Genomic DNA, 18750 nt, shown 5'->3' with positions numbered 1-18750 from the left:
TGTGTGGCTGTCACGTGTCCCCAGGGAAGTGGATGCAATCGGTCTTGGACAAATGACTCCATCCCAAACTGGGGGTCTGTAAAGCCTTTTTGGATTTCTCCTGGTGATGTATAAATGTTAGGTGGAACTAAAGTAAATTTCTGTATTTTACACAACTTTGTCAGACGACAAAGTCACCGTGTGCACACAAACAAACAAGTTTGTTTCTTCTTATAAACTGGAAATAAAGCAGAAACGCCAGCAAAAAAATATCCCCACTTCAGCACACCTGGCTGTGTGAACTTGCAGGGCAAAAGTCACAGCGTAGCCCCAGAGCAGACCCTCCTGAGCAGCACTGCCAGCACTGCCTGTGGCACCTCATCGGAGCAGTGTTGCCTGAAACACTCCCTCCTATTTTTCCATTCCAGGTGGATCCACTCTGAGAGCAAACCCTCCACTTGGCCCGCTGCACCATTTGCAGCTTTTTTTGTGCATGTTTAATGATTCTTGACCAGCCATTTAGCCTAGGAAGTGCCTGTATTGCTTCCCCCCCTCCTTTTTATAAATGTTGTCACCATCCGCTCAGCACATGGCATTGAATAGAGGAACCTCCAAGGACACGGCTGTGAGGGGCAGGAGCGAATTGAGATGTGCAAGCAACATTAAATGAAAAAAAAATAAAGGGAAAAACTGCCAAGAAACTTGACCACAGAAAACTGATCAGCAGAAACTGGGCCAACTTCACAACCTGTGGGATAATCTTCCACTAAGACTGAAAAAACTATAACCCAAAAGTGATTAAAAGAAGGATTTCTGTAATTTGTTTGGGGGGAGACATGCAGGGGGGGAACGATATGTAACAAACTAATTTAAGCTAATGTAATGTTTATAAAGTTACTTAGATAATGACACCATGCATACCATTATAATCATTAAAACACAATCTATGGGTTTTTTAAAAAAAAAACTTAGATGATTAACACAAAATCAAGTTGATGTGAAGGAACAATTACTTTTAGAAAAAAAATCAGGAGGTCCTAATATTCTGTAGAATGAGGGAGGATGCAGCTGTATGTCGACAGCTTTCATATCCTCATTTGAATAATGTGGCCTGAATCTGTCACTTTATTCATCCTCCTTATGCTCAGTGTACTCTGCATCAACAACAAATTAAGTTGTAAATAAGAGACAATCATCACTTTTGTTTTTAAGCAGCTTCTGCATGGAGAATTTCAATGTACTGTTTCTTTCTGACAGAAAGAAAGGGATTCTACACTCTGCTTATGTAAGCACAAATATGAAGAAACCAACCGAAATGAAACAATGAGAGAGCACTTGAAAACTGCTCCAAAATGTTCTTGGAAGTACATTTCTACCACCACAAAAATCTCCTTTTTTAACAGGATATATAATGAAGACCCCTTAATTTACTGTAATAATTATCCTTACTTTGCTTTGAAATTTAAATTTTTCTTAGATTTAGAAACATTCCCTTTCCTCATCCAGGCACAAGCAGGGTACATCTCAACAGGAAGAACAAGTGAATAAGGTCAGGATGTAACCTTTATGTACCCAGAAATATTATTAATTTCTAACATGATAAAACAATACCATTTTGTGAGAAAACACAGCATGCAGTAAGGAGAAAGGAGAGGTGGGGGAAGAGATTTTCTTACCTTTACATCTGAGAAGTAGGTTTTCAGCATATTGGAACTTGGGTACCGAGTGTAAAAGAACATGAGCTTGGCCTTTTTCAAGTGATTCGGTGACAAGCCTTCCTGCATGTAGGATTGAATTAGTAAAGGAAAATTCTTTTCTTGAGAAAGCTGTTTCTGAATGTACAGAGCTAGGAAAGCACCCCGTTAAATACTCTATGGTTCCCCAGACTACAGGAGGAAGTATTAAAATCTGAACTGCTGCGCTGTAATTTTCTGTAAAACAGGCAAACATAGGATGAGAGGCCACGTTACTTTAACCCTGTGCTTCCTAGCAGTTCAGGTGCTGGGTCTCAGGGACCTTGCAAGTTTACAGATTGTGTACCATATGTACGTTCACTTGTTGCTACAGAAACAAATGCAGGAAGCATGTGCCGCAGAAAACTTATCAGGAGTTTTCTCCTTCTCCTTTGCAATGCCAGCTAAAGTTTCTTTTCCTCTCGGTGTTGTGCTACTTGCACACAATAAAACCAATGCATGTAAGACAATCAGACGCACTGTACGATTTTGAGCAGTTTTACACAGACAGCACATTTCACCTGTTCCATTCGTGTTGATAAATTTTAATATCTTGGGTAGATCTCCCTAGTCCTGCTGCTGCTTTGCTCCAGTGGCTTGCCTGCAAATCAAAGTGAAATTTGTAGCAGGCAGAGCCCCTTCAGCGCTGAATCCCTCTAACACAAACTTGTCACCTCCTGATTTACACAGTTAACTCCTTGGAGAACGGAGCTGTATTTGGGGCTAACCAATCAATACAGGAGGGCTAGCGGATCAATAAATGGCCACTTACCCTATAAGGCAGCCTATTTATCCTGGAAACATCATTACCTTTTAGATCTGTAAACAGAAGCAACTAAAAGAGTTCCCAAGGGAATGTGAAGCTAACCATAACAATCTCAGCTTGCTGATTTTTCTCCCAGCTTCTTGGCTCCCTTTTGTGAACTGCGTGCTAGGACAGCTCTGGTCACATCTGTGCCGCAGGCTGGCCCTGCCATTTCCTCAGCAAATTAATGGCTTTATAATTTATCAGAAATGAAGATGCATGTGGAGAAAATCAATGTGGCCCCCACAAGGTCAATTAAGGGTTCTTCCCAGAAGCTTCTCTAAGGACTGTTTCTCCTAAACACAGTTGCTGAAAATTTGGCGCGGTTCACACCTTACGGCAGGCAGAAGGTCAACCAAGTTGACAGATGCACTGCAGCCAAGGTGCCTCTTCTTACAGCCTCACCCTTACAGCCGGGTGCACGTCAGCACAGAACAGCCCACTCCAGGCCTCAGGATGGGAAACCCAGACTAATTTTTATCAGCAGCCTACTGATGATTAGCTAGGCTTTTTCAGCAAAATTCCTTTTCCCCTAATTCCTGCTGAAACCCTCTCCCTTTATTTCAGTTAAAAAGTTCGTTTTTAGATTAGAAAAATGTAGCATTTAAAAAAAAAAGGCATTGACAATATTAGTTTAAAAAACACTTATTATCTGGAAGTACATGGAAAACGGCTCAGCTGAACTTGCATTTTGTTTTAGATGCTTAATGATTACAAAGAAGATAATTTATGACTGACATACTTCTTGTGCCAAGAGAAGAGTTGAAAGAACCTCCAGTTACCTCCATTAGACTGATAGAGAAGTCTAAAAGAGCATTACACTCTGCAGTGCCATCTGTCAAAATACGTAAGTGAAATAATAGTAGCAAGCTGTCACCTACTGCTCAGTGATAAGAGTTTTAGACAAATCAAAACTTCTATGCCAGAAATCCATTTTGTTATGTGATCCTTTTAGGAAAGTGGGGGTCCAAAGGGGAACTCCAGTAGGAGAGAAAAAAAAGTAATCCTGAGTCTCCTTAATTTGCAATTCCTCTGACGCTGACAACACGTTAACATCGGGTTTGGTGTATATTCTCTTTCAATGCAAGCTCAAGGATGGACTTAAACTTCAAAAAACCCCTCTCACATTTGCTGGATTTAAGCATATTAGACAGTTGTCTAAGCATTTGGATTCCTTTTGCATTTAGGATTTTTAAATATTTTCTGCTCTAATGCCAAAGGATATTGATATTGAATGAAGCATGTATTAAAATATGCTCTGAGACTCAAATTCCCAGCAATCCATTTTTTATTAAAATTATACTTGTTCTTAAGCACTTGGCAGCCTTAAAGTAATATCAAATATGCAACAAATCTGTATATCTTGATCCTAAGGTTAACGCTTTACTGTGATAAAAGATATGATCTGTAATAACCTAGCAAAAAACAGTTAATGACAGACTTAAGAGCTAAGAATTAGATAACCCATTGCTATTTAAGAAAAAAACAAAAACGAACTGACCAATTGCTTAATTTCCTTTTTAAGTGCTTGGGCTGAAAAGCAACTGTTCTTCCAAGAAAGCACTAGCTGTTTCCAGGATACTTACACACGCACAATGACTCATGATGAAATAGATTCAGTAAACATACAGCTGTACCGAACACGAGCTAAGCCCCATTCAAGGCCAGGAAAGAAAACGAGCACAAATAAATATTAAGGAGGTAAAGGGAGGAGGGGTGCCGAATGGAACGCAAACAAGCTCTGTCCCAGCAGCTCGTGTGGCTTGCCTCAATTCTCTTAGCTATAGCTTTGTGAAGACAGATGACATTCAATTCTATGGGTAATGCAAAATAGACAATAACTGCTGAAACTTGAGCCAGCTGCCAGGTGTAAAAAAAAAAAAAAAAAAAAAAAAAAAAAAAAAAAAGAAAAAAAGAAAGGAGAGAAAGAAAAGATGATAAATCCATAAATTAATGAAAGACATCTGCTCAGGAACATAAAAGATCAGAGGAACAGTGTACTGCAGCTGAACCCAAAGCAGTGTTCAAACAACCTGAGAGTCTCAGCGTTGTGGGTTTACACAGTACAACACTGCCTCACCTAACACAGCAGCAGCAGAAAAATGGCAAAGCCCTAAGAAATAGGAAGTGAAAGACTGGGGACAAAACATATGGGGACAAAACATATACATGCTCTTCTGTGTTTTAACAGGAGAAGCACAGGGGTGGCACTCAACAGCACTTCATTCATTTGCACTTCAATCCTCCTTCCCAGTAATGCTCCTCTTTTGCAAAAATATTTTTCAGCAGAGATGATCTTTCACTCCTGTTACTCTCAGCCTGAGCCCCCACAAACACTCTAACAGGCTATTCTAGCCCACGCATGCATTGAGTTGAAGGAAAAGTGGTAAGGCTGTATCAGGTAAAAAAAATCTGCAGCAGTAAAGCCAAGCTGCTCCTTAAGTTACACCCCTGGTACTTTTAACCAGCAAAGCTCCAAATAACTGCATCTCAGAGCATCTTCAAATCCCTCCAAAGAAGGGCTGGCTGGCTGCAAAGCATTCATTCATCGCCCAGGTTTTATCAACAGCACGGAGTTATCCAGCTTCCTATAAAATCTCTCCTTTTTTTTTTTTTTTAAGTTTAATTAGTTTAATTCTAGTCAGATGTAATAACTCCTCACTTCAAAATGTTGTAATTCACTAATTATAGCTTTCGCATATTGGGACTTTGAAACTTATTCAGTTGGATTGGAATTCTGTTTAAAAATAAATAAAATTGTAGAAAGATGCACTAATGTTTCTAAACCCTCCTGCCAGGGAGAACATGCTAAACTTCTTCACCTTTACAGAAGTCGCAGCAGCACACAAACTGCTGTTGTGCTTAAATTTTGATCTATGCAAATGTTTTGTGACTGAACAAGGCTATTTTTCTTGAGATGCAAAGAGGATGCATGACAAAGAAAGATCATGCAGAAAAACAATTCACTGTCTGTTTCTTTTTGAATTTGAATAAAACTTAATATTTGATTAAACAGATTAGTTTGCAAAGATACAGACTGCATTCATGACCAAGATGGGAATTCAGACTGCAGGTGCATCTTATCTTGTTTAGCAACATACACAAACATTAACCATTTCCTTCTGCAATTCAGCAAAGAATGATTAGATACATTTTACAGCCGTTAGGAAAAAAAATAAAATCCAAGAAAACAAAACCCAGGCTAGTTTACTAAAACCTGAACTTGGCTGTATCTGCTGGTCTTATGCTCTCATCCTGGCTTCATTGTCCAGGAAAACAGATGTTACTTTCTGCGGGGAAGAAAGATCTGCTTCTTTCAAGAAATACATTCCCTATACAGGCACATTCAACCATGTAAAATAAAAGTTCCATGACAGAATTGACCAGAAACAAATCAACCTCCACACCACGCCTTTCCTTGGAAAATTGTAAGCTACCTGGACACATGAGCTGCTGCTAGAAAGAAAAAACCATCCATTCCTACAGCTGAGTTGTATACCAGGGTACACGTGTAGAAGCGTTATTTAATAAATCTGGTCTGCATCTAAACCCAGAACAAATGGCAGTCTGCACTAGTGCCTAGGTGGGAAAGTCAGAGTGCCTTCCCGATGGCAGGGAAAGAAGCAGGGCAGTGAAAAAGAAACGGGAACACTGTAGCACCAGGCATTTCTCCTGGCTATCCCTTGGAGCAGCAGGGCACTCTTGCACCCCTGTTTGAGCAGAAGCAACAAGCTCCATTAGCAAGCATCAGTGAGAATGAGCAGCAGAAAGGGGGAGAAATGGGAGGGGTGGGGGAGAGATGCTCCACAGGTGGCAAGGATCAAGTGCAGCCCTAGAACTACTCCTAGTTCCCACTCTTGGCATGTTTCTCCTCTCCTCACTGCTCTCCCAGGATGAGAGAACTACATTAATACAAAAAACAATTAGTATGCCGCTGTACTCTTTGGTAGAAATTAATTGCCCTGGCCTGAGTCTTGCCCTCAGCTGCCTCTCCTGTTGACCTCAGGACTGCTTTCCAAGCACTGCACTTGCATTTCAACATGCAGGAGAGATCTTTGGTTTGGAGCTCCCCAAGTAATTGGGGCCACCTCTGAGTGATGCTGCTCCTAGACTGCCTCCTCTTTTGCCTTACAATGTACACAGTGAGGAGAGGATTTCCCTGCTACCAATGCTCTACAAGATCATTTTCTGGGGAAGAGTACATCAAACACCACACCCACTACAAGTTCATTCTCAAAAACCCAGCACCTAAAGAAGGTGCTCTCCAACACAAAACATTTTACCCTATAGAAATGGGACTATTCACACAGGTTAGACAGCACCAATCCTGACCCAGACTAGACCCAAGTTGGATCAAAGAGTGGTGGTAATAGGCTTTGGACCTGCAGCGCTTGCCTGGCCCCAGCGGTGCCCACTACCATGGGAGGGATAAGAAATCCACGTAATCAGCAGGTCTAGAGCCCTGATAGCACCCTCCTGAGGATTTAAGAAAATGTTGAGTTATTCTAAAACCACTAGTGTCATCAATCACCTAGAAGATTACAGTGAAGAAGCTCAGCCTCAGGCATCTGCCTCCACAGGATACCTCTCCAAAGGGGACAAGTTCCTCATCGTTGCTACTGCTACCCAGAGAGGGGCAGAGCTATTCTGTTGCTACTACTTTCATTCATTTTGGGAGTGAAATTAGATGCATCTAAGGCTCAGTGCTCGCACTGTTACCTTCTGCTGGGGTCTTGGAGCTGGGAAAAATTATTCATCTACTCTTCATGCAAAATCCTCAATTTTAGCATGGGATAGACATGTTATTTTATTTGCTTTCAACACAACTGTAACTGGAAGCAAAACCTTTTGACCAAAAAGCACGTTATGGGAAAAGATGGAAGGACTGGGAAGCATTACTGCTAAAAGAGCAAAAAAGAAAAACCAACCCAAAAAACCCCTAGTAACTAGTTTCCAGGGAAAAAAAAGAAAAAAAAAAAAAAGATGAAAAAAAAAGAAAAAAAAAAGATGATTACTGTGTCTGGATATGCCTAAATAAAGGCAGAGATGGATTTGTCACCCTAACTAAAGCCTGCTATTGAGCTAAAATGAGAGATTTTATTATCTTCTTTTTTTTCTTTTTTTTTTTTTTTTTTTTTAAGCAGGGGAAGCGTCCTGTAAATTTAATACAGCTGAAGTTTTATATTTAATTGTTCTCTCTGGCTTTCCAAAATAATTTGCTTTGTGTATGTTAGGACAAAAGATTTCTGTGTATGGCTGAACAGAGGTTAATCATGCATAGCAGGCAGCTGCACAAGGGCTGAGGAACAGACCTCTGGGTGGGGGAAAGAACTTGATGCAGCCTGAATATATCAGTACCTGTGTCTTTTGTGCTTCATTTCCCTTATGCACTTGAGAGCTGAACTCTCACAGACAACCAGACCATGGCTCTCCGTGAGCCCCAACACCATTAACAGGGATTGTGCACTGGTCTGGCAGAGGAGGGAGAGAAGGTGGCCTGGCCGTAGCTGGAATGGTTTTTGGCTGAGGGTGATGCCCCCTCAATCAACTCCCTGCCTGAGGAAAAATCTGCCAGCCAGGGAAACCCACTGGCACCCAGGTCATGGGTTTGGCTACCTTCCTGTCCCAACAAGGCGGACTAAAGGCTGGGGGAGGGCCAGCAGCTTTTTTAGGTGAACGTCATTGCTGAAAAAGTGCTGTCAGTCAACACCACATGTTTTATTTGGCCTCGCCAAGCTGCCCCCAGCACTCTGTGAGCACCCCCCTCCTGCAGCACCTGTGGGAAGCCCCCTGGCACCAGCATGGCCCCTCATCCTCTCCCACCAGCCACTGCCGATTATCACTCATCTTTTGAAAAGGATATTGCACTTCCCGAGTAGGGCGAAATTTCGGACATATCTTGCAGGTCGCCACACTCGGACTTAATGAGGGACAAGGAGAGGCCCTCGGCAGCACTGGGGGGGTGGGCCGGCGAGCAGGGGTGGTGGTTCATATGGTGCGATGACATCTTGGTCCTCAGGCTGGTGGTCTCCCGGGTCAGGTCAAGGGATTCAGGGGAGGTGCGCTCTTTCCCTGGGAAGGAGGCCGATGGGGCACCCAGGGGGCTCTGGAAGGGGTAGGCCATGAGGGGCAGTGGGAACGGGTGGCGGAAGGAGGAGGTGGAGAAGCCAGCGGTGGCCGAGAGCGGGGACTGGTGCAGGGAGGCGTGGTGGCCACCGGCCGGCGGGGCCGAGGCGGATTGGTCAGAGGAGTTTTTGCGGACGACAAGGGGCAGCGCCTCGGTTTGGTCAGTGGCGCCAGGCATGGGGACGCTGCCGAAGGTGTCGAGGGGGTTGGGAATGATGACGTCCCCAAAGCACTGCAGGCGCTGGTTGGCTGTGTGAAAGTTGTGGTTCTCCCCGTTGACGGCGAACCTTGCCTGTGGGATCTGGAGGGGTGGGAAGACCTGAGGAAGCTGGCGGGAGGGCTTGGATGAGAAAACTTTGACCACTGTGTCCACAACTTGTGACATGGCAGTGTTCAGCTCCTGCTTGAGGGTCTCAGCCAAGTGTTTGCCTTCAGGGTGGAAGGTGTTTGGCCCTTGCTCCTTCTCCTTAGGACCTTCTCTTTTTGGCTTGTTCTCTGCTACCTCCTGCTCCCGGATGAGGGCCCGTGCCCGGTCGATGAACTGCCCCGGGTCCAGCTCGCACATCTCATTGTCTGACCTGCCGACAGAGTCACCAGCTCTCGCATCCATGGTTTCTGAGCGCATGCTGTCTTCAGACAGGTTGCCATCTTCATCATTTTCAGAGTCGGTGCTGTCGTAGATCTGGTAGAACTTCTCCTGCAGCTGGCGCAGCTGCTTCTGCATGTCCTCCAGCTGCTGCTTCAGCTGTCTGCGCTCCTCTCGCTTCTGCTCTTTCCTCGCAGAAACCAGCTGCTGGAAACTCTGCTGCTGCTGTTGCGGCAGCTTTTGCTTGCGTTTGTTTTCTCTGTAACTTTCCCGGGGACTGACGGACTGCGGAGCTATTTCTCTTTCATTTTCATTGCCCCTTAATGCCACGCTGGGGGAATGGCTCATACCTCGAATTATATTCTCAACCCGGGCGCGTTTAGCTCTCAGGTGCTCGTCGCATAACCGATCCACATCAAACTGGCTCATAGTTGGCCTGCCAAAAGGGGAAAGACACTCTTGGGGGCTGTCTCTTGAAGAGTTGCTGCATACATCCTCCTGATGTACTTCTGAGCCTGTACTAGAGAGACCGCTGGCTTGGAAACTGGGCTCCGTGCCACCATTTTTGTTCATGTTATTTTTCAACAGCTGGGAAATTATGGTTGCTCCTGGAAAAGGCATCATGGCATCTTCATATGAGTTCGCCCTCTTCAGCAGCTTGCGGAGTACATTTGACTTTTCCCCATCTGCATGCTGCACTACTGAATACTCGACATCCTGCTCTGAACCTTGGGGATTCATGGCACTAAAAAACGTTGCTCTTGCCTTTGCAAAAAATGCAGATGCTGTCCCTACCGTCCTTTTCACTCCAATGTCAACTCTTCTTCTCTTGGTTTGCCTGCTTAAGAGGGCTGTGCTGTCATGGTCAGGCATCACTGGACTGTTATTGTGCCATCTTCAAAAGCTTGTCAGCTGGGCTCAGCTCAAGAATCCTGGGACCCTGGCCAACAGAACAAAAGGACTGATGAATCATTTTCTTTAAATTTCTCCAAATTTCCTGACCTCAATCCTGAATAAAATGCAAAATGCATAGGCTCTGGGATTTATGGCACATTACAATTATTGCAATTTATTATGCACTCTGCTTGAAATGAAACATTTTTAAATATTTCTGCTCCACTGGTTTAAGATGGATTAAGATTTAAAAAAGCAAAAACTGCTTAAGCACCAGTAATATGATTCTCTTGCACAAATGCCTAAAATGATACTGTTTATCTTCAGAAGAAAGAGTAGATTAGAAGAACACAGCCTCTGACGACCAATTGATTAAATTTAGGGCATTGAGATACATGTTACAAAAGAAGATGAAAGTATTCCTTATTTAAGATTTATTGTTAAAACAAGAAATTGTATAAAATTTGGATTAAAAAAAAAATCAATTGCAATGTGAAAAAAACAGTTGTAGTTTTGCTTTTCAGAGAGACAAAACTGGTAAATAAATCTTTGAAGGTTACAAAAACGACTTTCAAATAATTGTAGGTAGGATGGTATATGTTTACGTGAAAGGCAAAGAAATCATAGACGCATTCAGGCTTACACTGGGGGAAAAATCTGCTCTCTTAAATCATTAGGGAAACATTTATTCAGCAAAGCAAAAATGCATTAAAATATTTTATGATCTGTATTATACTATTTACAGAGATGTGGTCAAATAAAGGCCAAAATGTAATTCGTTAGCACAGGCTTGTACGTACCATTGACAAGCCACAACAGTGTTTTGAATTCCCCATACATTCCTTCCCTTCTCACAACTTACATTCTCAAAGCAAGCCCCGCTACCAAAGGCTGAAGATTCTGTATTTCATACACTAAAATACATGATGTTAAATTTTTTGCGTGCAGAAATTAGGCATATTCAGTGTCACATCTCTGTGCTTCACAAAAATCTCCAAGAACAATATCTCAAATGCCCAGTGAAGCCCTTCTTATGTGGAGCATTTTGAATACACAGAATCTTATTTCCTGTGACATGCAGAAAAGATGAGAAAAAATATGGAAAGATGAAAGAAATAACATCAATCAGCTGCGTGAGAAAGGAAGATACCTTCTCTTTATATGAACTCTCATTGTTTCCCAGGAACACAGCATAAAAAGATAACACACTTCCTTGCATTTTGTAAAAGGCTCTTGACATAATTTGTGACTTATTAACTAGTGATGCTAAACTCACATTGCACATAAAGCATTAGACACTGTTTCCTGTTTCTTAAAATTTAACACTGAGGAAAATTAAAATATTTTTCATGCAACGCTTATCTAATATTAAACTTTACATTTGCTTAACAGAGCACAGTCTTCACAATAACAGGGTATATTGCCAAAGGCAGCATGCAGACTTTTTGGAATTGCTCCCATCTCTTTCGGTTCACCTGTAAAAACATCTACGTGCTCCCTAGGACTGCATCTGTGGCTAGTTTTAAAGAATGACTATCCATGCAAATAGGCATAATTTCAGCATGAAATAATCTGTAAAATCAAGACAGTAGTCAATGCTTACTTTGCAATCAGGATGAAAAAAAAAAAGCTTTTAATACTTAGAAACATTATGTTTATTTTGCAGCCTGTGCTCATGTATTCTGGATGTACTAAAAGAATTTTCAGCGATTTGGTGTCAGAGAGAGCTATGCAAGGGACATGATGTTTGTTTACATTACGGGTTCCTTGCATACAGGAGAGCAAAGAATGATAAAAAATATATTAAAACCAAAATATATCATTAATTCAGATGCAAAATCCAAACAACATCTTGAGCTGTTATCAGGTCACTGGCTTCAGAGATCTTTTCTTATCAAAAAGTACATTAAGCAAGTTAAGTTTGGTTACCTCATGATGAAAATAATAAAATAACAAGGATTTCTGTTGCAGGGGCCCAATTCTACCACCTGCACACCAAGGAGCATCCCATTCTGCAAGCAATGCCCCTGGAGTACAGGGATACCAAAATCCTGTTATGTGTGAGGAGTAGGGTCAAGCCCTGTTTGGCAGCATGTAAAAGACTGTCTCCTGCTTTCTCCCAGCTGATGCAAATGGAGCTTTTCAAGGGGCAGAATCAGGCCTTACAATTAGACCATCCCCAAAAAAAACCCAAAAACCTGAGGAATATCAGAAGTGTTGTTTTTGTAAAGAACTGGCCAAGACATTGGCACAGAATAAGCCAGGGCCAAGTTTGACCTTTCAGTCCAGTGGTGTTCATTTGAAAGCGATCTAAACTAATTGAAAGACAACTGAAAGAGCTCCTGCTTATTTTACCTAAGATATTCTGAAGGCATCCACCACGAAGATAGTACTTGCCAACAGGAAAAGAAAACAAACCACAAACAAAATCCACCAACACCTAAAACCTTCACGCTTTTCCTTCCTTTTCTGCAGTCAAGCTATGCTTGATTGAGAGCCAGCAATACGTTCCCAGACTCACACCAGAAACCTCATGTCAGGTTACAAGTTTTGCACTTTTCCCAGAAAATTCGAGGTGCCTGACCACGGTTCCCCTCTCTCTTGCCCAATCCCAACCAAGGACACACATGGGGAGGGCTTGCTGTACCCTTGAGTCAGCAGCTCAGGAAATAGGCTTGTTCTGCGCCAGGTTGGAAGGTCATTGCCATGCATCCTTCCTCCCCAGTGTCCATTTCCCTCCCCAAGCCCCCGCACCAGCCGCTGCTCCACAGCCCATTTCTGCCACCACAAACATGTGGCAGGAGGTGCTCCAGAGCAATGTCCCCTCCTTCCCTCAATGGAAGCTGAAAGCATCGGAGTTATCGTACACTTAACCTGGGTATTAAGCAACATCTCCCATTTGCCCTGGCGTTATCCTGAGCCAGCCAGGCTGCCAGCTTTAAGGCTTATATGCCTTTCGGCTTAAATATGAGAAATAGTTCTACTTTAGCCTGACAAAACAGAATGGGTATTGAATGGCCAGTTAATATTTCATTCTCTGAGAACCAAAACCAATTTGCACCTCAAGAGGAGTGGAATGGCACGTAGAGCGGGATGCAAAATCCCGGCCACAACAGGCAGAATTCAAGACTGATTAGATTAGAACTGAATAAATAAGGAAATCTTGGTGAGGGGGAGAAATAATTAGGAAGTGTGTGTCCTTTAGACAGTCACCAATACTTTGGCTGCCCATTGTCTCAAAACTATATTTTATAGATCTAAATTGTCTGTACAGCTCTCCAGAAAAAGAGAGCTGGCAAGATAGGCTTTGGTTGTCAAGATCTATGTAGAAATCTCCAGAAGCACCATTTCTCTCCAAATTGCATAGTTTTAATAAATTTGGTTTATGCATCGTTTTTGATACTCCTCACATGTCAAGTGTAGTTTATCTTAAATTCGCTGGCCACATCTCAAGCCTCAACTCGCACAACGTGGCTTCCTCAGAAACCAAACGTTTTCCATGCAGATGGAATTAAAAATCATACCAAGGACCTCAACACTTTCTATGTCCATCCATAAACACAGCAGTAGTATTTTGTTTACAAATTTACTTTCAAATCTTTTGTTCAAGGAGATATGATTACAACGTAGCTATGAATAACAGCACAGCAGCTACAGATATGGGTTTATTTCGTACCCATTTTATATGCATTGACATTTACAATGGAAACGGATTAATTTCTAAGTCTCAAAGAGTTGCTGTTACCAAACCTTTGGCTAGAATGGTCTGTCAAAATGAGTATGATGTCAGGTATTTAACCATACTCACTATTAATAAATCAATTTTTGTAATCAATGGTGTTAACTCATCTTGATCTAGAAAGATGTTGATCATTGTCTCCTAGATTAATTCAAACACCTACAGGATGCAAAGGAGATGTAAATTCACACGCGCCCTCATCAGCCCTTTGAAGAACCCTAGCCTAACCTGAACAGCACAAGAGTGCTAAACTTGATGGATATGCTTGGATGAATTCAAGGAGATATCAGTTTATACAGCTGAAATTGTTCTCATCTTTTCACAAGCCGACTACTTGCGCTGGTCCAGAGTCTGCCTGCTTCATGTCAGCCCATTATGCCAATACCATGCAAGAAATTTAACAAGCTTCTGCTAATAGAAATATTTAGATCTTACACTCTAACGCACTGCACAGGGTATGGCTTTGCCAGAATCAGCCAGGAAGCATAGGATAAAAATTATTCTAGTCAACAGCATTGCACGCACAAAACCACAGCTAAAATTCGGAGAACAGATGACATCTGTTCACCATTTCTGTTCAGTGCTAAAATCACATCAGCCACTAATGAGAAAGTGCTACCTTTTTGCACAGCTCTGACACAAGCTTTCTTGGGAGAAAGTACTACCTTTCTGTACAGCTCTAACACAAGTTTTCTTGGGAGAAAAGATTATCCAACTCCCTTAGCCGAGATGTCTATCAAGGAATTTGAAACAAGGCAGTAAGGATGAGGAACTATTTGGGCAGTAAGAAACTACTTTACTAGGATTTCTCCATAAGAAGAAGCAGCGGCAAAAATCAGTGCCTGATTTACTTCAAAATTATGCTGCTTGCTCTTTAGCCTTAAAGGAAAAAGCAACTCTTGTTTTATGAACCTGGTGATACCCAGGGCCCAACAGAGCAAGGTATTCAGCAATTCCTATGAGTGCCAAACATCCGCAATTCCCATCAACTACAGAGCTCAGTAACAGGAGGGATTCGGCATCTCATTAGTTCAGGCCTTTAAACCGGGGAGATGCAGGGCCCTCCATCATGTAGCCGTGCTCGGCACTGCTTGAGGAAACAGATCTTCTGAATGAGAAAAAGAAATCAAGCTGCTGAAAGTAGAAAACAGAAAACATTTTCTTCCTCTCAAGCCAGTTTGGTCCTTGTTATTTCACTGATCATGAAGAAAATAATTCACATGGCCTCTGTGTAGAGACAATACTGAAAGGTTCTCAAGATTCCTACTCTGAATTCAGCCAAATTTTCCAATATACTATTTTTTCCATGCTACATGTCATTACATCACAATTCTTAAATTACTTAATTTAGCAGTTAAGCTGCACTTTGAGTCACTATTTAGAGACTACAAATTGCAGTATTTACAATTCTGCCCTGAATCAAATTAAATGTTTCAATTTAAAAATGTGTCCATTCTCATGAACATCTCAATTTATCAAGCAATCATAAAAGAGATAAGTTATATAAACTGAGAGGCCTCAGAGTTCAGCTGGCAGGGAAGTTAACTGTATATACGGACAGTGCCATTCAGCAAACGCAAGATACTTTACAGAACAATTTAATAGGGAGCTGCTAGTGAAAAGTATATACATTGTACTTTTTATCACAGTTCAACTCCTGAAATGTTGATACTCTGTCTACCCTTGAGTATTAATAAACATTTCACAGAATGTGATATTGCTGCTAAAGGTAAGCTCTGGATGAAAAGCAGATAAAATAAATGCAAAATGAGCTGCAGTGGTCGTAAACTTAAAGTGATTGATGGCAACTCAGAGAAAAACTGTGAGAAGAAGACATAAAGGATATATACCACATGCAAATCTATGGCTAAGGAAACTGCCTCCATACAGTTCATCCTGCATATTGCCAAACCTCTACAGGCAATGGAAGTGACAAATAATCTGAGCTTTTACACCTCACGGTGACACAAACATGTTTCTGTGTCCTGCGCTCAACAACACAGCACCTTCTGCCACCAAGCTATGGCCACAGATGCGTGGATGCTTTCCACGTGCTCCCCACCCGTCCCCACACCCATGGGTTTGGGGTGACATCGCCATACAGCCAGAAAAACCACGGGGTCTGCTGAGCGCTCGGGACCTGTGGGAAACTAGCGGCTTTCCAAAGCTCGTCCTGGCAACTTTTGCCCGACATTCAAGGGCGCCTCTAGTCTGCAGCCGTGTCCCTTGTCAGCTCTGACTGAAATTCCCACTTTGTCAAAGACATTAACTTAATGTCCCGCGTACCTGCTCTTCCGCGGCCGGGGCACAACCACACGGACGCGCCGCTGGCCCCTCGGGGAGCTCCATCCCGCCTCGGCCGGGCCTCCCGCGCACCCTGCACGGCACGCGGACACTGATCCCGCGCCGCTTCCCGCTGCTGACCCCGCGGCCCTGGCTCTCCCGGCACCGGGAGGCGGCGGCCGGCCGGGACCCCCCAGTGCCGCTCCGCAGCCGCCCCGCCCGGCGCGCACCTGCCCCGGCCCGCCGCGCTGCCCTGCCCCACCAGACGCCGCGCAGCGACCGCGGGGGTCCGCGCAACTTTCTCTCTCTCTGCAAAGAGCCGCGGGCCCCGGGGCGGCCCCGCTCCGCCCCCGCGGAGTGCCCGGTGCCGGGGAGCTGTGGCCCGGGAGCCCGTCGGGCCGCCCGCTCCTGTCGGGCCCCGCGATCTCTGCGCACCCCCCCCCCAGCGCTGCCCTGCGCGCCCCCTCCGCGCAGGCCCCACGCCCCCCAACACCGCTCCCTCCTGCGCTTCAACTCCGTGCAAACACATGGCAAAGTGAGCCGGGTCACTCAGCCGCTAAACAGAAAATCGAAAAAGCCAAGAAAGATCCCCATCAACGGCTAAGAAAGAATTAAATCCCCCCCGGAGAAAAAAAAAATCAACAAACAACAACCAAACAAATAGAAAGTACCAATAATCCTAATCTTTTCCCAGATCAAGGCTCTTATCCCGCGACTTGCATTTGATCTCTTCTCATGTGCTCGCTACCTACCACTCAAATCCCATTTTCTATACATTTCCACCATTCGCAGCTCGTCCCACGCTTGGAAATGAAAAAGTAATTGCAAGGGTAAGAAGAGTAAGAATAAAAAGTCCCTGTCCTTCCCGGCTTGGGTTAAAAAGGAGAAGTAGCGACATGCAAATTACAGGCAAATTGGAAGAGACAAAAAGCAAGGCAGCTATAATAAACAGGACAAAGAGGAGGCTCGGAGGAGCGGAGCAGGAGTTTAAAGCGGAGATGGGGAACTTCGGCGCGCACGGGGGGAGAAAGAAGCTCGGAACAACAACAAGAAGCCAAATACTCTCTGCGCTTTCCGTCCCCGCAAAACTGCCCTCCAACCCACGGAATAAAATAAAGAGCGGTCCACAAAAGGTGGCAACGAGAGAGCGAAGGGGAAGGGGGGGGGAGGATCACCTAACAACGAGCAGGTCACTTACTCTTCAGCCCTGGGCAGGCTACGGTGAGCGCTCCATCAGGCTCCTTACCGCTCACAAATCCTTACCGCTTTATCTACCGGGGAATTAAAACTACTCAGCTAATAAAGTCACTGCAATTTTGCCCCCTGGAAAAAGAAGCACAGGTTTGATAACGGTGATCAATATTTTGTTGGGGATTTCATCACTGTCCCCCTCCCCCCGGACCATTTAGAGCAGCCCAAGCAAGTGCGAATTTAGGGAAAAAAACAATTTAAAAACCCCGAAAGACCTGAAAAGGCCGAGAAAGCGGGGAGGGACGGAGGGGGCGCGGAGGGGGAGCGGGTACTTACTCGGTGCAAAGGCGACGAAACTGAGCCTCGCTTTTTTTTTTTTGCCGGTGGAACGAGAGAAAGGGCGACACGCACACGCACATGCACACACACCACACGCGCCCCGCACACGCACACGCGGACACGCGCGCGCAGCCGGCAGCCCCGCCGCTGATGAATATGATAATCGCGCCAGGGAGGGCGGGCGGGAGTGCGGGCGGGCAGCGGCCGCGGGGCTGCGGGCGCCGAGCGGAGCGGAGCGGAGCGGCGGGCGCGGAGCGGGGGCGGCGGGAGCGGCGCGGGGCAGGGCTGGGCAGGGCTGGGCTGGGCTGGCCGAGCCGAGCAGCGCTCCGCACCGCCACAAGATTTACTTTAAGACACAGCTGAAGGAAACAGGAAGACTAGACGTCACACTCGGAGTGACGTGGGCCCGGCCCGGCGCCCAATCGGGAGGCTCCTTGGGACGGACGGGGGGGACGGGGAGAACTTGGCAGGAGCGGGGAGAGAGGAGAGGGGAGCGCGGGGGGGTTAGGGTCGCCCCGCCCCGTCCCCGCGGGAAGGTGGCGGCGGCCGCGCACCTGCGGCGGGGGCGGACGGACGGACGGACGGACGCGGGGCCGGAGCGCCGGCAGAAGCGGCCCGACGGGGCGCCCCACTCACCTCTGCCGCACACCGGCGAGGGGCGGACAACAGCCGCCCCGCGTGTAGAGGGGTGGGTGACAAACTTTAGGAGAGTCACCCCCGCGTGGGTGGGGGCTGCTCTGCGGTGCCCCGTGCGATAAAGTTTTCCGTGCGAGAAAGCTTCCTCAGAGCAGTGTCGGGGCCCCAGGGTGCGCCTCTTTCGCGCGTAAAGCATCGGGCGGCGGAGCAAACGCGCGGCTGTGGGCGCTGCCGCCCCACGCGGGTCACAAACTTTAGGAGGAACGGGCCCGCGGCCGCCCAGCCCGCGGCACGGCGTCCCTCGCCGCCGCTCAGTGGTAGCGGCTCCGCCGCGCGTCGCGGGGCTGTCAGCAGCAGCTGCGCGGGCATTTTCCACGTGGGATGCAGGAAATAAACACGAAATCGAGCATCAGGTTGCGGCGTGTGGAACAACCGGTGG

At 45.3% G+C, this 18750-nt stretch overlaps 1 protein-coding gene across 3 annotated transcripts in view; it reads right to left on the bottom strand.

Moving 5' to 3' along the window:
* PROX1 (prospero homeobox 1) overlaps nucleotides 1-17804 on the bottom strand; it is a 49435-nt gene extending 31631 nt beyond the window's left edge. Inside the window, exons 1-4 of one of the 3 annotated variants that reach the window (XM_041426722.1) lie at nucleotides 17673-17776; nucleotides 17344-17468; nucleotides 8381-10169; nucleotides 1656-1763 (exon numbers count right to left, since the gene is read on the bottom strand). In XM_041426722.1, the coding sequence (XP_041282656.1) occupies nucleotides 1656-1763; nucleotides 8381-10102 (1830 nt within the window). In that variant the 5' untranslated portion in view covers nucleotides 10103-10169; nucleotides 17344-17468; nucleotides 17673-17776. Of the gene's footprint in view, nucleotides 1-1655; nucleotides 1764-8380; nucleotides 10170-16148; nucleotides 16266-17343; nucleotides 17469-17672 lie in introns of those variants that run through there. The other 2 variants (XM_041426723.1, XM_041426724.1) reach the window with 2 other exon arrangements.
* Between the last annotated feature and the right edge of the window lie 946 nt (nucleotides 17805-18750).

Source organism: Onychostruthus taczanowskii, unplaced genomic scaffold (genome assembly GCF_017590055.1).
Source record: "Onychostruthus taczanowskii isolate IOZ18803 unplaced genomic scaffold, ASM1759005v1 scaffold93, whole genome shotgun sequence".
In the NCBI taxonomy this organism is placed as follows: domain Eukaryota; kingdom Metazoa; phylum Chordata; class Aves; order Passeriformes; family Passeridae; genus Onychostruthus; species Onychostruthus taczanowskii.
The sequence above is the reverse complement of the archived record's forward strand: the minus strand, read 5'-3'. Positions and strand labels throughout refer to the sequence as shown.